Raw genomic sequence first — 26,455 nt, forward strand, 5'->3', positions numbered from 1 at the left:
TTGACCACCTCACATGGAGACTGTAATCTACACACTTGTATCCGAATTTGAAACACTAGAATGCATAATGTACTTGATTCTGATCTGAACGGTTTATATCTGGAAACGCACATTTTCATACAACTGTTTCAAACATATACCTAAAAAAATGATTAGATTCAGGAGTCTGTTGCACTGAACATAGATTGACAATTCTAAGACAGATTTCTAAAGAACGACCCACGAGATCAGATCTTGCATCTATGAAAACCACACATTTGTATCAATATGACTGTAAACCATACACTTTCATTTATGTGTGGATAACACAATTATGTTCAAATAGACTGTAAACCACATACACTTAGTAATATGGAGAATGTTAACCACTTTATGCATATGATTCAAGTAGGGATTGTGATGCACTTTATTCATAGGAAGATTGTAAAGAACATAATTTTATCCCAGTAGAAATCACATTAATATGGAGATTGCAAACTTCACATTTGTTTATATTGAGGGTAAACTTGTGTATGATTTGGGTGAACCACTTTTGGAGCGTATATAGAATTTATTCCTATGGAGATCGTAATGTACACACTTTAGATAGAGATTGAAACCAAATTAGTAATCAAATGGAAATTATTCACATGCAGTGTTAACGAAACTTTTATTTCTTTGGATTGTGCAGCACATTTTTCCTGCACACAGAATTGTAAACATACCTGTATTTATTTATTTATTTATTTATTTATATATATAACCACCTATTCATATGCAGAAAGAAAACACTAAATTTGTAAGACATAAACCATACTTTGATCCATAAGCAAATTGTGAACCACATGCGTGTATTCATGTGAAGTTAGTAGAACATTCACATGCTGCAATAATTTCCATGAAAACAAAACCCAAACATTTCAGAAATTAAATACTTCCAAGATGTACATTTCTAGTGTCAATAAGAAGCTACTCATTTAAGACAAAACCAGATTGGAATTCTTACAGTTACAGTCCACTGAAAGGTGATGGCTCATGCTGCTTAAATTTAATGCAGGAGAAATATTCACAGATTTATTTTCAGCAGGGCTGGCCCTGTTCTACCCTTGTAAAAACCAGCGTTAGTGGGCTACCAGATCAGTAAAATGACAAAATGTCCTGTCAATCAGAGCAATAAATTGAAGTGGATCACAGCAATTTCAGACAACACAAATTACAATTTTACCGGTAAACAACAAGCATAAATAATGAAATGGCAAAAGAATGTTTATTTGAATAGAAAAACAAAAATAACATCAAAAATTCTAAATTCTATGTATTCATTTATGTTCAGATATAAATATAGTAGACTTCTATAAATTTTAGAAATTCTTGGTATTAATCACAGAATCTATAAATCTAAATCTCCATAAACAGGATTATTACTGTAAGAGATAAAAGTATTTAAATGATATTTGTATTTTGATCCTCATTAATTGTAGGATATAATTTTTTGGGCTTATTCCGGGAAAAGGCCCATTAGGATTTTTTCAGTGAATAAAGCACTTTGGTATGTTTGGCAGTACGAATAAAATATTGTCATTGCTGGGTTCCTACAAGTCAAAAGACAAGTTTAGGACTTCCGATAGTAGCGTATAACTGTTAATTTTGTTCATGTTTCACTGCGAATGTTTCATGAAAATGTCACACAAAGTGAAATAAAATATTCAGCCAATTTGTCTTCTTTCAAAAATGGAGAAGTTAAGAGGTCAAGTTATTTTTCAGGGTATGCATTTGTGGATGTCATTTTCAATGCCTCTATCTAATTCTGTATAGCATTTTTCGCTGCATTCGATACTGGATTTCACCACGTCTCATCATCAAACTTAGTACTTTATGTATAGATCTCTCGGGATATTTCTGAAAAAGAAAGAAAGAAAAGTTGTTTTAAGTATTTAAGTAACTCTATTTTCCACTCTGAAAAATTACGGCATGTTTAAGTTCAATTGGTGATTTTTATGATGTTCTCAATGATCTTTTCAATAGTGTATACAATGTTCTGCTCTCATTAAAATTCTTTAACTCATTAATATTCATAAGCTCATTAACATACTGACTGTGATGTAAATAATTAAGTCAAATAAATACCGAAATTAAATTGGTCCTTGATATTATTTTGTTGGTAGTAATGATTGTCAGACAATCACTGATCGCTATAGAGGTGTCGAAATTTAATGATGGAAAATATGGCAATTCAATTAAAAACGTGACACTGGAAGTCTGCAACATGATCATGTGCCGCCCAACATTAATGCTTAGATTTCCAGTAAACAATAGTGCCAATCGGCAACTTTTTGTGCTAGTTTTTTTTATTTGAGTGCCAGACGGAACTGTTCGGTGTGAGCTGAACACTGTAACCATGTTGAAACATTTTGTATGAATGGGTACAAGATGCAACTTTTTCTTTAACGAGAAGGCACATCTTTTAATGTTAGTTCCTACCTGTCTGTTGAAATCTTGAATGATGCAATGTTCGGATACTTGAGAACCAATTGCAAAGCGTCTCTTCAACTGTTTTTCAATACGACTCAACTCTTCTTGGTCTTCGTGTGATGTGAAACCTTCAGCCCCTGAATTTACAATGTATAGAACCCATTAATTTAATAACACGTCAATATTTGCAGATTCCCTACTAGCACATAGCAAAATTAATGACATTGCATCTCTCACTAGCTTATGTGTTGATGGTGATCAAAAAGCCTGATGTGAAAATTAAGTTTAAGAGTCATTTACTAAATCAACAATTAGGTGATAATTGGAGTAACAACAAATATTTCAGAAACACTTGATAACACCTGAATTAGCAACTATAAAATTTAATTTTGAACCGCACCAAAAATGTTCTGGGCAACTGTATATTGTATACAAAAACCAGGATATAAAGTAAGAAGCACGTCTTACCAGCAAGGCTTCCAGTTCTAGCAGCATCCAATGTTGAAACTTGGAATAAACGCAAAGATTCATCAACTTGAACTTCACCAGCAAATGGAGATAATTGCATCTTGGCCAATGACTCTGATATCCTTATAATAGCTTCCAATTGTCTAAGATTATAAATCAATAAATAAAGTATATAAATTAGACATGAAACTGCAATGACCACACCAAGTTGCATTTGAGTCATGTGACTGGCGTTACAGGGCTTTATGTTACCCAAGAAACACGCGTTTCCTAAAACGCAAGTTGTCTATGTATTTACTAAATCTGTAAGGGCAAGCGAGTAAAAAAATCAGTTGTCTGAACGACAGGTTTACTTGTCCGGCACTATGTAACGATCTTTAAGTATCAAGCCCTGTATTAAATACCTGACAGTTATAGGGATGCTTGTCTTCTTGTCGGTTTCTCGTTCATGTTCTCGGGATCCACTACGCATCAGCACATATCGATTTTTCAACTTTTCAGCAGCAGCTTCTGAAATCCTTGGTCCGCATTTACTACCAATATGAACAGAGAGTCAAATTAATTTCAATTAATTAGTCCATGATCAGAACATTTATTTTCTTACTACATCACCTTTCATGAATATGTCTCTAAATGTGAAATTACACAATTAGCCGTAGTCAAGTTACAAAAGGTTGGCCGACAGTTACAACTACATGGAAGACTACAGTTGGTTTTGTAATTTCACCTTTAAAAGACACATGTATATAAAATGCTGCTAGGTATACAATGTGAACATTGTGTGGCAAAGTAAAAGCGTCTGGTTTTAAAACTCAAGCATTACCTTCTGCAATATGCGATGTACTTCTTAAGGAAATTCAGATCCAGTTCACCTTCATTGGCCGAGGTAGTTTGTAATGCATTCATGTGGACATTCATCACGTGCTTGGCCAACCTCTGAAATCAATAATAGTTGTAAGTACCCGTAAATTAAACCTTATCGACTGATTTGCATGGTTTTTCTGAAGCCATGGCTGCCTTTACAAACCTGTCGGTGATCATGTTAGGAAAAGCTGTATTTGCCGACAGTTAACATGCTGGGTGCACCAAGGTCCTGGATCCATTAATAAGCAATCTTGTAAAACAATTCTCATTCATTTCAAATTTAAACCAACACATATTACAGTTTTGTATCACGTTGTAGCTCAACTGACAAAAACACATGGCTCAGTTACCCATGGAAACAGGTTTATAATGAGAATTCTGCCAACTTATAACAGTGAGGTTGTGGCCGAACAAATAAACCTTGGCTGACGATTAAATCTTTGTAATTAAAAAAATAATGTATTATTGAATCCTATTTTTACTCTGCTAGTATAAGCTATTATTTTTCATTTTGAATATACCCGTTTTGTAGGCAAGCTGGTTAACGAAATGATACTCACACTGTCCTTAGCTTCATCATGCTCATCCTTCACCACAAATATCATATCAAATCGAGACAATATAGTCGGCATGAAGTCAATGTTTTCGTCACCCTTTGTGTCATCCCATCTACCAAACACAGAGTTTGCAGCAGCCAACACTGAGGTACGAGAATTCAATGTGGTAGTAATACCAGCTTTCGCAATAGATATAGTCTGTTGTTCCATAGCTTCATGAATAGCTACCCTGTCATCCTCACGCATCTTATCAAACTCATCGATGCACACTACTCCACCATCAGCAAGTACCATGGCACCACCCTCCATCACAAAATTACGCTGAAAATGAAACAACCAGTTTTAAATAGAGATCATAAGGAATACAGAAGATTATCACCACAGGAAATGCCTATGCATTCCATAATAGACGAAGTATGTACATGATGTATGAAAACAAATTTTGAGATCTATAAACACATATGATTTGGCGTGCATCATTAAATAACCAGATTACAGATTTTCTTTCTGTCAACCATCACTGAAGAAACACTGCTTAATAATTTAGAAAAATATTATATATGGTAGTATTTTCAATCAAATCCGAGGCTTGTACAAATATTGCTTTATTGGTGGAAGGCATTCAACTCCTTACTAGTCAATAAAATGTAAATGTACATGGGTCTGGCACGATAAATAAAAATGAAAATAACCAAAGTCTTGTGAACATATTATGACATCTGCACAGATTTTGACCAATAAAGAGGGCCACTAACAGCACTATTACAATAGACATCTCTTCTGCTGAGGTAAACAAAACGATTGACAGATTTACTGAACTTACTGAAGCAGGGTCTCTTATAACAGAAGCAGTCAAACCAGCAGCACTGCTACCTTTACCAGATGTATACACCTGAAAGTAATTACAATTAAAATCAGATGAAGATACCTCATATTATGGGTATTGTGCAACTAACTTCAGTTGCCGGCTTCCAACAATACCATAGTACGCATCGGCAGAGTCATCCCTAACAAGCAGTGATGTCGGAACACATGTTCATAAGTTTTAATAATTTATAGCCAGTGAAGTGAATCTAAAATTCACGAGTTGATCAAGAAATCTGCATTGTCAATGTCAGTACTCACCCCAATTGGAGACACATTTTCAACAAATTTCAAGAGCTGACTTTTTGCTGTACCTGGATCACCAAGCAATAGTACATTTATATCACCTCTTCTTGTCAAACCATCCGGTAAACGCTTACGAGAACCACCAAACAATAAACATGCTATAGCTTTCTTTATGTCTACAAAAATGAACAAGATATATACACACACTGTCAAGTCCTGAACATATCAGCAAACTACACACTTATCCTGGCCTCTAAGTCAATAGCTTTTTTTCTCAAGATGTAACAGCACACAACAATTAAGCAAGTATTTTTTTGGTATCTGTTAAAAAGTTTTTTTTTTTAATGCTAATACATTTGTGTTTTGACACAGTACACATGTATTTGTTATATCAGTATAAAACTAGCAAATGCAAAGCCATGATTGGCCTGAAGAATCGATCAATCATTAAAAATTGATCTAAGTCAGGGAAATGAAACAAAACGGCAATAATCAGCTGTATCTTTGTTATCTTTAGTAGCATTCAAAGAACCACCAGCATTGGTTGTCAAGGTTATTCACTTACCTACACTACCATATATAGAGGGCGCTATACTCTTGGCTATCGTTTCATAAACATTCTGTGATCCTGAAAGTCGTCTGAACTCTTCCTCTTCCTGTGGTGTGATGGGGGCACTTGAGCTTCTTCCAGACCCTTCAGTGTCAACTTGAATTCCAGCCACTCTAAGGTAAGGACTACGAATACCAACTGCAACCTTCTCGCGTGCATTCTGACAATATGAATCCAAGAAACGAGACATACAACCAATTTAGATATGATAATCACAAAATGTACATCTGCTCCTGAAAATTTAGTCTTGCCGGTGAACACAAAATGAGCAATAGAACAAATCGTTCAGCCAATAAATACGGTGTCACCTCAATAACACAAATGATGCACATACCATAAAATCTCTAATTTAGGTTTTTGTAGTCACTGACACCTATTCAAGAGTATGATGTTTCTTGCGGCTAGCATGAATGGGTAATAACACACAGACTTAATTTTATGGATGACATCCGTACGCGCATTAGTTTTTGCCTGTTCTCAAAAAAAAAAAAAAAAAAAAAATCTCTGACGACGAGTCTCCACAGATCATTTTTTTGTCCGGAACTTGCCGACTCGTATTGTCGCAAAGCACCGACTTGTAGTAAAACTCGCTTTGGACTACCTCAAAACCAAACTCCGCACAGTTAGATGCACGTTACGTAAAGCGCAAAGACCCATGAAGGAGATTGCCTCAAAACATGCCAATTTTGTCATAAATGATCCAACATGGCATGGCGACCACACCACCAAAATACGCGAGCATAAAAGTTCAGAGGTAAAACTGAGGGATTGTTGTAGACTGGTATGCAATTGACTTTGGCCAGGGAGATGTGACGCTTACAAAGCTATACGAGAGATTGATAGCGGCAAGCGTGTTTCGCCCAGACAACTTTAAGGACATATTGTGCAGAGTGGCTGTCCCGCGTTTCTTCCGCAACGATGAGAGAAATGGGAGAGGAGTGGAGGTGTATGGTGGCCTAAAAGTTGGTCAGGCGACAAGTAAGTTTAGTTGCTTTGTCCGCATTGAAGTCGACAAAACTGCAACGAAAGCAGCGGAAGCTCGTCGGCCGAAGTCCCCTTTCAGGGTGAAGAAAAGTTTCTTCTTATTTTTTTTTTCATTTTCTGATAATTTGCTTGCACACAGTCAGTAATATTTTGATCATATGACAAATTTTCATCAAGATACATGTAGATAATTTTCTGCATCCAAATTTTTGTTGACTCTCGTTTTTTTTTCAATATCGAGCCTCTTATAATTTGTTACATAGTTGAAGTAGTTCTAGAGCATTTGTGTCTACACTTAGTCTATCTGAAGTGTCACTTTAAAAGCTGTAGTTTGAATGTCAAAGAAGTTAATTTCCAGGTTGCTGTTGACAAACTTATTGTTCATTTTTAATTAATTTTTTTTTTCAATACAACACAGTAAGTTTTTCTTTATTATTGAGTTGATGTGTATGAGTTTGGCAAAGCTAACATCTGCCTTATCCTCTTGCATTTTCAAAATCAAAGATGATGATACCTGTGACAGTAATACAGTACGAAATGTGTACATCAACATGTGCCTCCTACAAATAAAGACTTGTTTTTTTTTGATACACTGTGGTTCAATTTGTAATAACAGCTTTTTTTTTGGCAGGATTTTTTTTTTTCGCTCTTTCGCATCAGTTTTGGGGTCATCAGAGGATGTCATCTTTGAAATTAAGTCAGTGTGGCATAAATTTTGTTTCAACTATGAGCTGTTAATTAATGTACAAACACTGAACAAGAAGCCTCTTAGCACTGCACATTTCAATTAAAGAACAAAAGATATCATTAGAAAATGAACAATATGCATAGTATCAATGCAATGGGGGACTTGCTGTTTTCAACAAGAATTCAAAAATATCATTTTTCACTATAAATGATTGTGGTTTTTAACAAGAAGTCGAAAATATCACTTTTTACCAAAAATTACAAAAATATTCACCAAAATTAGAGAATTGAAGATATCATTACAAAATGAACAAATCTGAGAGAGGTCCACATGTAGTACCTATATATGTAATATCAAAGCAATTGGACTTGCGGTTTTTAACAAGAAGTCGAAAATATCACTTTTTACCAAAAATGACAAAAATATTCACCAAAATTAGAGAATTAAAGATATCATTACAAAATGAACATATCTGAGAGAGGTCCACATGCAGTACCTATATATGTAATATCAAAGCAATTGGACTTGCAGTTTTTTAACAAGAAGTTGAAAATATCACTTTTTACCAAAATTTACAAAAATATTCACCAAAATCAGAGAATTAAAGATATCATTACAAAATGAACAAATCTGAGAGAGGTCCACATGTAGTACCTATATATGTAATATCAAAGCAATTGCACTTGCGGTTTTCAACAAGAAGTCGAAAATATCACTTTTTACTAAAAATGACAAAAATATTCACCAAAATTAGAGAATTGAAGATATCATCATGAAATGAACAAATCTGAGAGAGGTCTACCCAAGGTACATATACACCAAGTATCAAAGCATTCAGGCTTGTAGTTTTCAAGAAGAAGTCGAAAAAGTAAAACATTGACACGGACGACGACGACGGACAATCACTCATATGATAAGCTCCGCTCGACAAAGTCGACAGCGGAGCTAAAAAACAAATGTAAAGGTCAATCAACAACATGGGGTCCCCTATGGTAAAAGCATTTGCTTTGTTTCTACGCTCGAGAAGAAGGCAACAACGATCGATTAATCAAGAATTCAAAGAGCAACAAATAATTGGTTCATGTTCATGCTATTCGAGTGTATGAATAACGCAACAATAGACCCAGCAACCCTAGCAATTTGGACTCGACAACGCGGAAATAAATGGTGCGAAGAAATAGGATTCTTTCCAAACAGATATAAGTGATCTAGTTTCTTTGTCTGACCAGTTCGACATTCAACTTGTGACCTTTGATGCAATCTTGTGTAATGTCAAGCAAGTAATGTCAAAATAAGTCTGCGATAGAGGGTGTTTGGCCGTCGTATTGTGTTCACACGACACATTCCATTGTGTAAAAGCCAGTGTGACAACGGCGTTTAGGATCTGGTCCACCCCTTTTACGACGGTGTCAAAAACGCACCACAACGGCGTATTCTGTCGACACACATATTTTAACAATGTTCTCAAATAAAAGGCCTTGTGACAACAGCTTATTTCGTCTCCTCAGAACAGCACCATTGACTGCTAGGAAATTAATTGTCAATTCATGTCATACATGAACAATTCTGTCTCTTACAACTGTTTCAACAAAATTCATTGAAAATTAGTGTCAATTGTTCATACAGAGAAATGTCAAATGTCCCTCTTACCCGTGATGGTTTGCCTGCTTTTTTGATACTGTAAATACCCATGACTGTCACTCTGTTGCCGGGTACAATCTTATCACAAAGGTACCTGTATAGTAGATATTATTTATTGTAAAAATAATAGCATTGGTGGAAAGTATACTAGATTTACAAATTCAAAGTTCCCCATTTTGATTCATTGAATTTCACACTTGTTTAAGAGCAGTATCACTTGCTCACCTGTCGCAATACAGCTGCATATGTCTTGGCATTTCTCCATTTGGCACAGCTTCCGGACATTCTTGTAATTTCAGAATTTGAAAATCAACACACTGGCACTTATCTGGTACAATAAAGAATGGATCAATGGGGCATTTGGGACGACCCGCTTGATCTCTGTGAAGGGATTAGGAAACATAATGAATGTTATAAAATAACTGTTTTTGGTAGTTTTAGTTTTAGCAAGGAGGCTGGGATTACACAGCAGCATCTCAGTGTTCTTTCATTCAATACAAACCATCACGGTTTCCATAATGAGGTTCATCAAAGAAGTATAGTAATTTAGAATGCAAATGAATTCAAAGTGTGCCTCAATTTGAACACATTTTCACCAGTGTTAAACTAGCAAGAGCAAATTTAAATATTAAGAAAGGTTGAAATATAAATTACGTGTATTTGTGACAAATTCAGTCTTTGGTTCAAATATACTTCTGACAGAGTAAATAAAGTAGGCTCAAACACGAGTACCAGAAGCAAAGAGCTGTACAATTTATAGCTGTTGACTCACGTGTTGCATTTTCTCGGCAGTAAATAACCCTCAAGACCAGGTTTCACTGGAATATTATTCACAAATGCTCGACAACTTCTGCACTGGATAGATATTGACGTAGCTTTAGCTCTGACGGCTGATGCCGATATTACAATACCTGGGATCTTCACTAACTTTGACATCTGCTCAGACTACAAAGAAAATATTCAATAACAAAACTGAGTAATTGCAATCTATGAATGACTTGAGCAAGTTAAATTGTTCAACAGTAATTGCTGTCACAAGCATCTAGTTAAAAACAAAATTGACTGGGTGCTGACACATATCAAGTAGCAGCATGTTACTTTTTGTGTAGTAACATGCAGTCAGCAGTGAATCAACTAAAGAGCTGTACATTGACCAAATACAGAAAATATGCATAAAGGGCAGAAGAAAATCTTTATTATTATTTAAATAAATGCTTACTTTTAGATCTCTGACATGAGAAGGGTGAGCTCCAGAAGACAATAACACTTGGATCTCTTCCATTTCTTCTTCTCCTAAGGGTCTTGGTCTCGTTACTTCATCAGCAACCTCTTTTGCAGCCTGCTCAAACTGGATTAGTGAAGAAATTTACAAGGTGAATTATCTCTGTTCTAGTGATATTTAAATGGACTCTTGTTGTTAGTCACAATATTTTTTTTGTTTTTCTGTAGTAATTCAACCATCTGTTATGAAAGCCATTTAATGATTTATTACAATTTATTTCAACACTGTTTGAAAACATTCATCAATGTCTTTGATTCAAGTCTCCTACACTGTCTTCCTGTGACTGCAAGAAAGCATGGAATGGCGATATTGCAGTACGAGACACTGTTTCGCTAACAAAATAGCTAGACTACATAGTCTTCTATAAGAAGCAATGGTTACATTGTGAGCAATGTTAGTCCACTTATCTTTATTGGAAGAATAGCTGTAATTGTTTAGAAGTGAAATAGAGTGATGTGAATTCAATTTATTGAGAGGCGAAGGGTTGTGTTGCAGCTACAGGGACTTCATTAAAACCCTAATTGCACTAAATGAGTAAAAACACTCACCAATGGTATATGATCAGATGGCTGCTTTTTTAGTTTGTCAGCCAACTCTTCATCAAAACTACTTAAGTCATCTATGTTGACCTCTAGCCAATACTGACGCAAATTATAGTGACGCTTCAATTCATCACTGAAATAAAAAAAATAGACTGTGGTTGGACTGAGGACACAGTATTTTAATCAAGGATATATTAGCCTGGTTATCTTCCTGTTTCATGGGCAAGTCTGTCGATGGTCATTTGGCCAAGTTGAATTGTTGATAAATACAGTACACTGCTAATCTGAATGTTTATTCCCAAACAATAAATGACAGATATACATTTTCCCTGCACACACTGTATTGACGGATACTTGCCGCGGACGAATGGGCGTTTGCCAAAATCTTTGTGATGTTGGAATAAATGTAAATGGTTAACGAGCAAAATTTTCCAGTTGAGTCGAAACAAGAATTTGATAGTCAAACAAGCTGCTCTCTGATTGGTCTGTTAGAATTGGGTGACCAATCAGGCACAATCTTGTAAGCACCTACACTTGACTTGCATTCCAGGACTAATATAATGTAGAGGAATATAATAACAGGAAGGTAACCAGAAAAAAAGATACATGTACATATGTACATTCAAAGATATACCGTATTTATCCCAGTAAGAGCCCATGCCCGGGCAAACGTCCATCCCCCCAATTTTGATACAATAGAGGTCATGGTTGGGCATACGCCCAGGGGGGTCTTTTTCTACACCTGTAATAAAACAAGTCATTGTCAATGACACGTCCCCGTTCCGTTCATATTTGAGTGACATATACATTCAAAGCAGATCATGACCGAAATGCACCTGCATACGTACAACACATTGTACTAAATATGAACAAAATCCATCCATGCATGACTGAGATCCGGTTCCGGAATTGTGAAAATACGTGATTTTGATGCATTTTCGGCCTTAAAATGGCCATCATTCAGCTATTGTTAAGCGGATCATGAAACAAATGCACATATCTATTTGTGACATGATGTACCATGTGTGTGTGAAGTTTGAACTTGATCAATCCAGACATGTCTTGGATACGGATCCAGAGATGAATTCTTTAACAAAATGGCCGCCAGTCGGCCATTTCGAACTTGATCCGAAAAAAAAAAAAGACGTGCATCAAGGTCCTATTATGTTTAATGCATGTACCAAATTTGAACAAAATCCGTCCATGCATAACTGAGATCCGGGTCCGGAATGGTGAAAATGTGCGATTTCAATGCATTTTCAGCCTTAAAGCGCTCCATTTGGCTATCGTTAATGAGATCATGAAACAAATGCACATACATATTTGTGACATGATGTACCTTGTGTGTGTGAAGTTTGAACTTGATCAATCCAGACATGTCTCGGATACGGATCCAGAACTGAATTCTTTAAAACAAAATGGCCGCCAGTCGGCCATTTCGAACTTGATCCGGAAAAAAAAGAAAGACATGCATCAAGGTCCTATTATGTTTAATGTATGTACCAAATTTGAACGAAATCCGTCCATGCATAACTGAGATCCGGGTCCGGAATGGTGAAAATGTGTGATTTTGATGCATTTTCGGCCTTAAAATGGCCGCTATTCGGCTATCGTTAATCGGATCATGAAAAAAATGCATGTGCATATGTCCCATATAATGTGTGATGTATGAGTGAAGTTTGAACTTAATCGGTCCATGCATGTTCGAGATACAGGTAATCACGGACGCACGCACGCACGCACACAGGGCAAAACATAAGTCCCCGTTTTCAGACTACGTCCGAACGGGGACTAAAAAAGAAAAAAAAACCCTACTTTTTGTTCATTGTATTAACAGATGACTTCCTTAGAAGCGATTCAAGCAAATCTTACAGAGAGCCGTGAAGCAAGTGTCGCACTATTTCAAACAACTATGAACTTTCGTAATTTTACTGCATAAATTATTATTGATCTTGTAAGGCTGTTGAACTGGTATTTGTCAAAACCGGAAATAATTTTACACAGTTTAACCCCTGACATTTAAATTCATTTTGAGTTCATGCATGCTTGTCGGCGAGGAAATCCTAATTCAAATGATTCCTCAGTCGATTTTTATTATTTCTGGTTTATTTGTCACATTATAAGCAATAAATTATTTTTGTTATTCTTCTAATGTTGCATATTGTTCATTTATCTTTGTTGCATATTTTTAGTCGCCGTTCTATCCCCTATTGCAGTTCAATCCATGTGTTGTCAATTTTCATGAATTTTCGTGTTTTTTTTGCAGGGGATGTCCGAGCATTTGCCCACCCTATTTTTGCCAATTTTCCATGTTCAGGACCCTGGTATCTTACCTGGATAAATACAGTACAGCTCAAAACTCGCTTACCAAAATGTTAGCCGGGTGTTAACGCAAGGCAACGTGATGTTAGCTTTGCGTTAACACAGTTGTAACGCACGCTAACGAGTGGGTAACGTGCCAGGGCGTTAGCATATTCAGCGCTAATTGCCGTGTAGTTGTTTCTATTGTTCGTATTCAAATTAGTTTTAGAGTGTTCTATAAAAACAGAACGGAGGCTTACAATTGTATCTCGACGGATTCCGGTGATTTTGTATGTCGCGTTTGTGTTGCCAAAGCCAGGAAAGTTTAATTTAAGATCCATGAAAAATTTGAAAGAAGTGTACTATACTGAACACATTGTACCAGTATTATTCTAAGCTGGAGCACTGCTTTAAAATAAACCAGTGTTCTCCCCAGAAATTTTTCATAGAGTTGCGGCTAATTTGCATAATAATTAGCATAAATTAACATATTGTTTGTCATATGGGAAAGTAAAACAAAACCAGTTTTTCTTCTTTTTTTCTATTTATTTTATGTACAATCTGTATACAATTATTGCACTGCATGTTTAGTATTGCAAATGTCCTGCAGAAATACTGAGTTTTCTGTTTCTTTGCTTGGCCGGTCCCGGTAAATTAAACATGGGGTTGATTATTCTCATTGCTTGTCTTTCGTTTCTGTTGTTTTCCGGTTAAGTACAACAACTGTTACGAGTCACGATACTTGCGCTACTATGTTCGAGCAATAATAGTTTTTCTGGCTGAAATTATCCATCTTTATGTATTTTTTTTAATCATCGATGTTGTCTGTTCAACACAATTGTGAACAATTCGAGACAATGGAGGTCTGAATTGAGGCTTTTCTTCCAAGAAATAACACAAGTGTCACTCCAATTTCCACACGTTTCTTGATTAGAATTCCCGATTTCTTGATAAATATATTATTTTCAATTATGCTTCACTTAATTCATCCGAATCTGAGCAAGACATGCGATCCGAGTGGGAAGTTCACGCTCGCTGAATCTTACGTGGGTGACGCCATCTTGGATTCACAATCACGAGGTCAAAATTGTTTACATCATAAATATATATTTTTTCACATTTTGATCTCAAAAAACAAATACAATATCAAAAATACTGACAAAAATCAAAACTTAGAATAATAGTACGACTACATTTCTAAAAATAATAATGAAAATACGTTTCGTACACACTGGAAACATGTGGCTTTTGACCCCAAGTGTGACTATATCATTTGCATATGAATATACGTTTGGCAAAGAGCGTTTGACACCGGGGCTTACAGCTTTGTCTTTATAGAACTGCTTTGTTTTTTTTAAAACGATATCCAACCAATGCGAAACAACAGGGAATTATCCCGGGAAATTGGCGTTAATACAATGCATTTGTAGATTTAACGAGTTAGCCAGGAAACTTCACAGTCTGTGAGAGACTGAAGAAATCAGATAAATAATAGCATCGCGGAGGAAACACATAGCGTCGCGGGCAAATCCGATCGCGACGCTGTTTTGGCCTGGGGAGAACACTGATAAACCCAGCACATATTTTAAGCGTGCTGAAATCGATGTTTGAATTTGCGCCTTGCGTCGTGTTGTTTTATCTCGACGATTCTCAGTATCGAGCTAATATACATTTTAAGGCAACGATCAGGTTAGTAAATTCGGCCATTTGACGCGCAAGTGTGGCTTTCAAATGACGCAAGCTTGGGTCAGTGAACTTTCAAAAGACGCAAATCTGAGTCAGGGACGAAGTCGAGAAGCTCTCCAGTCATATCCAACCACAAGATTAATTATGCCCGTTGTTTTGGAATTACAGTAAAACCTGTCAAAACCGACCCCTGGATAAACCGACCTACTGTCGGAACCGACCGATTTATGTAGTCCCAAAATTTCTCCATAGACGCCTATGTTAAAACAACCTGTGAAATCCGACCACTGTCTACTCCGAACACCGACCGCATTGATCGGCCCCAAGTCCAATATTCACACTGAATACATCGACCATCCGACCAGTTGCACCACGTCCGCTGTCTAGTAATCCGGTCTGCCCGACCTAAAAAGTGTGCATTGTGTTGAATTTACCGTGAACGTCACAGAAACAATATCAAATCTCACACTACAAGTAACGTCCCGTGTAAAACAATAGCAACTGATTAAGTTTTTCACACCACACGCCATCGCATCGCGTGATGTCTGGACAGTGTAATGACCCCGGATATAAACAAATGATCGGGGTCATCAACTTCAATTGCGGTGAAGCACACTGCATTATCACTTCTTCAACGATCAAAACATTGAGTTTTCTTCTTTCCATAACGATTCTGATCGACAATTTTGTGCTTTCGAATGTTTCCGTAAAGGGGGCTTCAAGATTAAAATTTATGATGACGAAGAAGCAGACGATGACAAAGAATTCGGAAACCTTATTTAGCATGTTGCAGAGCCGCAAACACAGTGTAGCATTGTAGAATACCTCCACTTTGATGAACGTATACCGACTGAAGCAATGTATGACGGCGAGTGGGAGCAACAGACGCATGGCGATGTGCTAGACATGTTAACAAGATTACAAAACTTCGCAATAAACAAAGACTCCAGCTACTTGACAGATATCCAAAATTTCATAATTCGAACGAACAAAATCGTTGAAAAAAGATGTTCTTTAAAGCGGTGAAAACTTGATGATTTTTTTACATCGTAATTTGATTCATTGACTTAACAACAAAATCAACTGTCTGCATAAATTATAATAATTACATGTAGCTCACGTGAACTTACGTTGTGATGTCATTCAAAATGGACGCCTTCAGTTACGATACGCGATACTTACCCGGTCTGTTCCAACAGTTATTTTAATGTTTATTGATTTCATGTACATACCATAATATTCTTGTCTTGTTTGGTAAATTATTTTATTGAAACAATACAATAAATGTAAATACATGTATAATCACCGGAGGCAAACTCCGGTGTCTTTCATTTGTCCCGTGTTTACAGCACATGTAATTGTTGTTTCAATCGAAGTTATGCCCACCCTGAATAAACCGACTCCCTCTGAAAACCGACCATAGATCCCAGTCCCAGTCATGGTCGGTTTTGACAGGTTTTACTGTAATATGTACTATTAAGAACGTGCCAGTTTTTGGCAAAATGTTATGTTGTGTATAAAATTACGTTCACCGTAGGTCAATGCGACCGAGTTTTCACGTATTCAAGACCATAAAAGCACCGTAAAATACAACCATAGAGGTAAGAATCATCTTCTAATATTCATTAGAAATCTTAGAACTAAGTTAAAACTGATACCCGCGGCCAAAAAGGTGGAATACACATAATAAGTTGGGTGACAAGGACACAAATTGCCAATATTTACACGAAGGTAACACAGAAACATTGCCCCTCACGTACATTTCCAACATTTACCTACCAGTGTGCGTAAGCTGTATGTGGGTCACTGTCCGATGATTGTAAAACTGAATATTGAACACTATTGCCTCACAAAACTGAAAAATCATTGCTGACCAACATGAATCGCATGTTTCCATAGATGATCATTTAGTAACCCACCGAAAACAACACACATACATGTATGTACACAAAAACAATAAAATTACAAATAGATTACTTTAAACGATTTGTTGCAGGGGAGAGTGGGAAAACAAACGAGCGGTGTGCCAGTAGACTGCCAGCTGACTGGGGTCGTCTGCAGAAGGTTCGCACAGCAATTCACACTAATTGTTAAGACTTAAGGTAGCGAGAAGGGAAGTTTTCACTTTTTTCTTGATTTTTCAAAAATTGATAAAACGTTCACTTTAGACCTTGATACATCATCACAGATTTACAAAAGATCGAAATTGCGAAATAACGTTGCTCAAATCAGTGTTTTAAAACGCTAGCAGAACAGACTACAACTGCCGTTTCATGGATATTTGCATATTGTTTATCTTTGAAAGGGTTTTAATGATAACATCTTATCTGTATACTCTGTTGTTGACGATTCTGATATAACTGGTGATAAGCTTTCAGTCGCAAACAATGCGTGTTTATCTAACGTTCATTGTCAGCATTATTGTCAGTCGAGACTTCGTCGGAGAAACATGGTCATACAGTACCCTTTTCGCCCAACCTTCCGCTTTTACATCGACCGCTTATCGCTTAATTTCCGACCACGCGGTCTTGTCCGACCGGAAACCGACCGCATTTTAATCGCTGGTTGTTGTTTTTTTTTTTGGGGGGGGGGGCCTCGCTCGCTTATTGAAAACACTGACCGCTCGTCCTAACACTGATCACTGGCGCAGGAGTGGTCGAAATGGTGGTTTTGATAGTAAAGTGTGAACATACAACTAACTAGTATTAACTATTATTAAATTCTGAACGGCACTTCAAATCTAATAGTTGTACAGGGTTCTCCCCAGAAAAAATGCATAGCGCCGGGGCTAATTTGCATACTAATTTGCATATCATTTACATATCTTTCCTTCATTGATTAACAGAACTTATTTACAATTATGAATATTAGTGAGCTCAGTCACAGGGCAAATATTTTTTTTAATGGAATCAACACATTATGTTTCACAATTTAGAAGAGTTTGAAACATTCTCGAAATACAAATGCTACAGACTAAAAACAAACACAAATACATTATTGTTGCAATTTAATTGTTTTGTAAAACGTTGAAGGAAACGCATTCAAAACGTTAAGCCAGATTTATGTTCACGAATCTCATAATTTTATTCACTCCAAAAACATTCTCCTTCAAAAAATCGATCACGTAATTAATTGATGTATTGTTGTAATTTATTATTCGTACCATCAACTTCTAAAACGTTTACAATTACAGTAATGAGCGAACAAATAAAGCTTCAAAACGATCATCAAAGTTACGACGTGACATACATAACTTACTTGGCCATGTTATACACCAGTTATAGCAATAATTCCTCAACAAATTTTACTTCTTTTTTTTTTGATATGAAATGTAAGTAAAATCCGACTTATTTTTATCGGGAGCGATTATTTTTGATCACTTGATCGCTTCGGTAAAAAAAAACAGACCCGCCATGATGTTTGTGAAGCATTAGCATGTGTCCTTTGACCCGATGGATCAAGAATTCCATTAACCAATCAAAATGCCGCATGGTAATGCCGGTAGAACCCGAAGTTTTCCGAATGGTAGTGATCATAAAAATTACATTGCGGAAGTAAAGCGATGTCGTAGCACGATGTGTTGGCATCGATTTCAATTGAAAACTGCATGACAGCTTTCGAAAGAGGTGATTTGCAATTTTTAAAAGGTAAATTAGGTCTTGAAAGAAGAGTTTTTACATGATTTGCAATGATAACAGTTCAAATGTATTTTACCAAATCACGCAATAAACACGTTGTTTTTTTTCTTGAGTAGCGTGAACTGATCGTGAACTCCGATTTGACCATGTTATATCGAGGTGGAATTGATTTTGAAATAATTTTAGCTTTCAATCTAAAGACTGTGTCTATCGCAGAAAGTATTTACTTACAAACAAAGAGGTGCTAATTCCACAAATTTGACTAGCCGCTACGTATCGTGCGACTAGGTCTATTGTTTATAAATTATAATCCACGACTGGCAGGATGCGTGTCGGTCGGTACGTAATTATACCAACAATCAGACAATAGTCCTCGTCGGAAGCATTTCCGTGGTGGTCACTAATTTTGAGTGACGGTCGGGGCCGACCGGCGTGGCGAACAAAGCTTTTTCACATCTGATATTGGCATGTCAAATATGAAATCAAGCGCCGAGGTGGGAACACATAGCGCCGAGGTCCCAAGTGAAGCGCCGAGATTCACAGGTATAGTGCCGCGGACCTCGGCGCTAAAAAGCCCTGGGGAGAACCCTGGTTGTATGACACTTGTATCGTGAAAGCAACTGAACTGGGACCTCCTATTACGTGTTTTGGGTGCTTGTTCTAAATGTAATATGTTATTTTAATGAGACAGTTACGTGAAAAAAACATAGGTAACTGATTTTGACAGAGCAGAGAAACAAGGAAATGTTAATGATTAATTCCAAAAATAACGATACCGAATCCGAAAATTAAGTCACGATCATTGAATGACTTCGGTCTAAACCGCATACGTATACGTAAAATTGTTCCCACAAAAATATTTTCGACTAAAAACGGCCACATGCCCTGAAAAAAAATCGAACAGAGCTTGACATGTTATGAATAATTTATTGGGCTTAAAAATTTAGTTATAGCCATAAATATTTGGTGGCCTGTCGATGAACAATTTCGAAACTCAAGATTCACACGGCTGCGAAAGTAGAACATTCCGGAGGCGGTGAAATAGAAGAGCCAAACTTAACGCATAAAAATAGAACGCGTATTTTGACCTCTGTGTGGCCAACCAATGGCTGGATACGAAAACGTTTGCGGTCGTTGCCAAAGAACCCCGCGTCCATCGCCTGGAGATGCTCTTCACCCCCTCCGGAATGTTCTACTTTCGCAGCCTAATCACAGGTTTTTCGAAAAACGTCGAAAAAACACAAGAATTAGTAGAAATGTTCCTATTTTGGGCGGATTATTGATAGAAAATAATGTCTTTATTACAAAAATGCCGCGAGTTTTTCCCTTAGTTATTTTTTATCGGCGAAAAACTACTAACTCGGCAAATTTGGTTGCACAACTTCCCTCTATCCACAGTGGAGGGACTGTGCTCTATCATATACACCCAGCGACACCGATGCCAGCTGACTGTGGGAGAAACCAACGGGGATCGACATTCCAAACAAATTATTGGAACACGGTCGACAGACATTCCAAACAATCGAATTTATCAACAAAAGACGAGGTTTTATTTTAGGCTTAGAAATATATTCTTTCCGTCAGCCCATGCATGGAACTGCCATTTAGCTTCATGGTCCTTCAGCTTGTCTTCGCCTCGGAACACATCGCGAAGACTCAATAATCAGGAAAGAAAACCCAGACAACCATGTCGTACTTGTGTTGAAATACATTTCGCATTTCACGTTAGAATATTGTTTAAAATAAAATATTCAGTCCAAGCCAAATCGAGGCCAAAGGGTCAGGTTGCGTGCATATATTTATAAATAGTTAAAACAAAAAGTATTTGAACTTTAGTCAGCTGTTCAACATCTATTAAAAAAATAAAGACAATTATAAGACAATGTGAACCTCGGAAATGTTTCTGTTAGTCCGAATTTTAAACGCGTGCGAGTGAGCGGTGATATTTCGGGGTTTGCGCGGTCGAAAATAAAGCGGAAATTGTCCGGTCAAATTCAACAAGCAGTCAAAAAAGCGAGAAAAAAGATGATTGGAAAGCGGGAGCGGGCGGGAGGTAGTGTGAAATGAGTACTGTAAATTTGCGCAACTTTCTTTTAAATCGTTTTATTTTCCAAGTCAATATTCTATTTTACTAATACCATGTTTTCTAACGCAATGGCGAAGAAAAGAAAAAAAGCGTTGACAGATGAGGCAAAGAAAAATCTGCCACTCAGTGTCGCACTCTGACACAGCAATTTTTTTTTCAAACTTCGGCCATTTTGTTTCACCATGAAAACTGTTTTATTAGATCACTTATCAGAGACACTTGAAGGATTAGCTTGTTTGTAAACTGTCAGCGTGTACAGTGGGACAGTAATGTTTGTCAGAGGTTTATCCCTCGTTGTTCGTTTGCATAACAATGGAAACCCGAACGTTCCTGGAGTGGGGACTCAAATGCCAGCAGTTTTCTTCATTTTTCATGCTCGAGCTTGAAATTATTCATTATCTGACACTCTTTATGAGCTCTATGATATCAGTGGTTAATATTTTTGGTCATTTTTAGTGTATATTTATAATAATGCAGCAAAACTACAGTGTTTTATTAATCAAGACTGTTTTTCGCGTTTTTCTCGAGTTGAAGTTTTGATCGAGAACGACTCATTGGGACCGCCGCCAAATCAAGTGCGTTCGGACTAGGACATTCAAACTCTCAGTTATCGTTCAAAAGATAATGATGGTGCGAAATATGTCTGGGTTTTAAAGAAAATGCTTTGTCACAGAATAATAGTCTGTTAAAGGTGCCAAGTATGAAATAATTTGAGGTCAAAAAAACAAACCTGCATAGAAATTGGAATAATAGGTCTTTTGATTATCGGAGACGCATTTCAATGGACTTGATTACGGACAATGCATGACGTAAATTTCACCAGGAAATTCCGCAGTGTGCTCTCGCAATCGAGGACTTAGTCATTTTTACAAGATTCGCCATTTTTGATGTCACGTGATAATTATGTAAACAATGACTGTCCAGTTTGTGCGAACTTGTACCTCTATACTTAGTCTTTTGAAAAATATAAGCTAAATTATTCTTCTGAACAAGACAACAGACAGAGAATGTTTTATTCGAAAACGTCACAAAACCGTTCTCGCTACCTTAATGAACACAAAAAACTGGGAAATTAAAAGGGTCACAAAGTTCCAATAAAAAATGATCTATTTGGCTGAGCCAAAACCTTGAAAACTAGTCTATAATAGTTGACATTTTATTTGCCTGCGCCTTGGAATGAAATCACAAAGTGATCCAGAAAGACCTAGTAGAGATCAACATAATATAAAGTAAGCTCGCATTATTTTGTGAATATACATCATGCATGGTCTCAGAAAATGTTTAGAAAATCAATGTTTCGCATAGACGAAATATAATCTTGCATAAGTATAAATTCAAAGTGTTTTAATACATTGGCGAGAGGTCGCATTTTACATGAACAAGAACATGCACTAAGAAGGAAGAGCAAGCTGAAGTCGAAACGGGGTGTATCATGGACTTCGTACAACATGCGCTGCGACTATTGAATGATCGTCGACATCATTTTGGGGCGCAATTGAACTTAAAGTACTTTGCGAAACTTGCTACATGGCGATGCTGACTTCAAGTCGGTGGTGAAAAAAGTTTGACCGCAAGTCACACTCTGAACTGGCGCGTTACCTTGGCAACCTTTTTCTTTCATGGTCCGGCCGCGTAAAATCATTATTGTATCCGGCGGGACTGTAATAACACAACTTGTAGGCAAATGTGTTTTGGCTTTGAATATCTTTTACTTATATGTTTTAACTCACAAATACCATGAAGAAGAGAAAGGCAACGTCGTTTTTTGAAACAAAAAACAAAAACCACGTCAATGCAAGATGCATTATGCGTGCAAGGTTAGATTTATAGAACGTACATGACCGTATCATGTCGCACGTGAAAAACACGAGACTTTTTAGTTCGTCCATTTCTTGTTTACCGATCTTGAACATTTTGTCTGAAATGCAATACAGACAAAGAATAAACAATGATACCTACCGTTGTCAAATCAACAAGAGGCTCGAGTCAGGAAAGCTGGCTATTTTAAACTTTATTAAAATAGTGGGCCGATATTACCATGTACTTAGTATTTCCACGCCAACAAAGCTCGCAACCTGCTCGATTTAAAAACAGCTATTTGAAACAAAGACTTGTGGAATCACAAAGGAAACTGTTCAGTACGTATTTCACACTTTTCCTATGACCGCGGTTGCAATCGATATTTAGTGGCCACCCCAAATTATAAGCAGTCGCGGCGATGACCATGGTGAACTGCCCGTTCGATTTTCTACTCTCCCCTTAAATATCCCCGGTTTATACTGTGGTTTCTTTCATTCAAATCTTGTATTAGTAAAAAGCTAGCATGTAATTCAGGGCAGAAATCAGCACAATATATTATGTACGTGAAAAAATAAAAATGTTAAGCGTCCATGACATGTCAGTGTCACTTCCCGTCTGACACGGCACAGCACAGCACGTCTGTTTGGTTTGAGCTCTGACTAGCAATACCCGGTACAAGTCTGAGGTTTGCGAAAGGTTTCTTTTACTGAACACAAATCAAAGGTGTTATTGTCAAACTGAATTGATATATCCAAGAAACGAATGATTACCGAATTTGTACAAAAATCGAAGTACAATTTGTACGACTTTACGTTAGTCAGTATTTTTTCGAATCGCGTGTGAACTGAATGCACACATTTTTGCCAACGATGTAAGAAAAAATGATACTTTGTATGTCGTACTGCATGATTCTAAATAACCATCTTGCAACGTCACTACGTCATTTTTTTATATATTTGAATCTAGATCAAAATGACATAAATAAGTAGTTTTATTTTTTATTAACACTAAAACGTTCGCACAAATTCAAATACTGAAGTCTACAGACTAAGTCTTTTCGACCAGCTTTGTTGCACACGTGATCACGTAACACAGAACCATATTGTTCTCATTTGCATGCAAACAAAGCTATAAAAGTTAATGAGCTGTCTGCGCTAACGTGCATTAACGAAGCGTTGGCATGGTCCTAACGCGATCTTAACGTGGCGTCAACGTAAGTCAATGCGTTAGGTAAGTAAGTTTTGAGTTGTACTGTATGGTACCAGTAATACTAGTAAAAAAATATACATGTATAATAAAACATAATGAAACCTTGGAAAGGTTTGGGAAACTATTTTTTTCAGTGAATAATGGCAAGGTGATTAGGGACAACATCAAAAGTTCAATGTAGAATAACAAACTTAATTCCTTTAGTTTTTTCCCCAAACCCCTAACCCCCACTGAAACTTAATTGATAAATATTGATCACGTCGTCAGACTACATTCACCATTAAATACAAATTGATAATCTGACAGTAGTATGGCATAGCAGTTGGTTCTAGGTCCATGCCCTGAAATTGACCTCATTGGACGCACATATTTACACTCGGACCAAACCATTTTCTCGTCTTGGATGTTTGTTTTTTTCATTTTCTGTTATTTTTTTTATTTTTTTTTTGGATAGAAAAAAACACGAACTACAACAAATACTCCATGATTTTTTTGACTTCATTAAAAAATAAAATCGTTTTTGTAGGATGGAAACTTTTTGAGGTCACCCCCATCCCCAAACTAAAGCAAATAAGTTTTTTATCCGACATCGATCTTTTGACGTTCTCCCTTAGAGAAGGGCTACATATATAGTGTTATTTTCCCTCAAAGAGGTAATAACACCCTCAATCTGTCACATGGTGAATTAAAAATTGTCATTTGTACCCTTTTCCGAGGGAGGTGCTGGCACATAAAACAAGCAGCCTGTTGGCCGAGATAGCTCCACTGTTAACAATGCACATTTCAATTAAGAATTGAAGTTATCTTCAGAAAATGAACAATATGTATTGTATCAAAACAATCTGACTTGCCGTTTTCAACAAGAAGTCGAAAATATAATTTACCAAAAATTACAAAAATATTCACCAAAATTAGAGAATTAAAGCTATCATCACAAAATGAACAAATCTGAGTGAGGTCTACATGTAGTACCTATATATGTAATATCAAAGCAATCAGACTTTCGGTTGTCAACAAGAAGTTGAAAATATCACTTTTTACCAAAAATGACAAAAATATTCACCAAAAATAGAGAATTTGAGATTTTTACATGAAATGAACAAATCTGAGAAAGAACCATCCAAGGTACTAGCATATCAAATTTGAAAACTTTCTGACTTGTGGTTTTGAAGAAGAAGTTGAAAATGTAAAGTTGACGACGAACAATCAGTAATATGAACGGCTCCGCTAAAAAGTAAAGCTGCAAGGAATTTTAATCTATTTTCTTTAAAGCCGGAGTGTCGTTACCTACGCATGTGTCGGGTCTCCATAGCGTGTCATTGTTTACAAACAAGCGTCTACCCATGAGCCTTTGCGTTCTTAGAGTGTGTTGTTATCGCTTGGGACTCAATTCCTGCACATGCGCAGGTGACGACCCTTTCGCTTTAATAGTGTGATGCTCACATTTTGTGAAGTAATGTCTCCCACTGAATTGCAATTACAAAAATGACAAATTCTGTCACCTCTATTTTCAATTCCCAATGGGATTAAAGTTCTAAATTTGGTCAGTGCCACTCTATGTTTTCTGTTTTTAATTTGGATCAAATAACTCAAATTTGTAAGCATCTTTAAAACTACTGTAAGTATCAAGTTTATTTTTGTTTTCAGTGATCAAGATAAATATTTTAGAGAACTTCCCGAAAATGACAGTTTCCCTGTCATCCAAGTCTATATCAGTTATTTTATAGTTAGTCATCTGTAATAAGTTCTTAATAAATGCAAACCATGGATCATAGAAATTATTTTTACATTCGTATTGGGCATTCCACAATCAAACCTTTTATATCCAAAATAAGTGGATAACGACCCAATTCACTACTGCGTGTTATATTTGAATCTTTTCTGTGTACTCCAAGAGTTTTATATCAATACCATTATGCATAACATAACAAAGGTATTTAAAAATTAAATGACCCGTTATATTTTAAATCTGTTTATTGTGAACTAATTACATTGTCTGTGATTCCCATGACAAACCTAATAATATGAAATAGGAAGTAGAAGTGTAATACTTCAGATATTCCAGCAATTCATGTGTGTATATAAACACATTCTGACAGAGCTTGTTTGGACTCGATTACCCGACAGCGTCTTTACGATCACAAGGAGATACTTACCGATATTTGTAGTTGAATGAACCCTCGTGAAACTGACGCAAGAATTCTTTGTATCTTCTTTGAGTACCAAGCCTGTCGACTCTGCCTTCATCTTGGTTGTCTTGAGATTGAAAATTGTCGGAGAAGAATATATTTTGCTCGTCGAAGCCAGCCATCTTGAAATCAGCTTTGTAAAAATGTTATTCAGATTGTTCACGTGTTAAATTTGGCGCGAAACCTGGCGCGAAAAGAAAAAAAAAACACGCGAAAGTAGTATACTATTGCAGAACAAAATTCGTACGATTATTCTCATCGTGGAAAGTAATGCAATGATTTCTGTCTGAATATAATTAGAACCTTAATTTATCGTAATTTATTGACATCTAATTAACCATAATTGTAA

General features: G+C 36.5%; 1 protein-coding gene across 1 annotated transcript; it reads right to left on the reverse strand.

The window, feature by feature from the left end:
• Positions 1-1,227: 1,227 nt before the first annotated feature.
• Positions 1,228-26,297, reverse strand: LOC100375542 (DNA replication licensing factor mcm5-like). The gene is made up of 15 exons (XM_002739179.3): positions 26,074-26,297; positions 11,204-11,330; positions 10,593-10,721; positions 10,146-10,318; positions 9,599-9,754; positions 9,383-9,467; positions 6,016-6,220; positions 5,466-5,626; positions 5,164-5,232; positions 4,344-4,661; positions 3,743-3,855; positions 3,324-3,452; positions 2,920-3,062; positions 2,461-2,588; positions 1,228-1,878 (listed from the first exon to the last, which is right to left on the reverse strand). Exons 1-15 carry the CDS (start codon positions 26,226-26,228, stop codon positions 1,777-1,779), a joined length of 2,193 nt encoding a protein of 730 aa, XP_002739225.1. The 5' UTR covers positions 26,229-26,297; the 3' UTR covers positions 1,228-1,776.
• Between the last annotated feature and the right edge of the window lie 158 nt (positions 26,298-26,455).

This window comes from Saccoglossus kowalevskii, chromosome 2 (assembly GCF_978046115.1).
Source record: "Saccoglossus kowalevskii chromosome 2, keSacKowa6.1, whole genome shotgun sequence".
In the NCBI taxonomy this organism is placed as follows: domain Eukaryota; kingdom Metazoa; phylum Hemichordata; class Enteropneusta; family Harrimaniidae; genus Saccoglossus; species Saccoglossus kowalevskii.

Bases quoted from the DNA above. Each gene is read 5' to 3' on its own strand.
- LOC100375542 (XM_002739179.3), bottom strand. From the start codon at position 26,228: ATGGCTGGCTTCGACGAGCAAAATATATTCTTCTCCGACAATTTTCAA. The intron at 5,627-6,015 runs GTAAGTGAATAA...TCATTTTTGTAG, and splicing joins CTCTATATATGGTAGTGTAG to ACATAAAGAAAGCTATAGCA. The intron at 3,063-3,323 runs GTATTTAATACA...TTATAATCTTAG, and splicing joins AGCATCCCTATAACTGTCAG to ACAATTGGAAGCTATTATAA.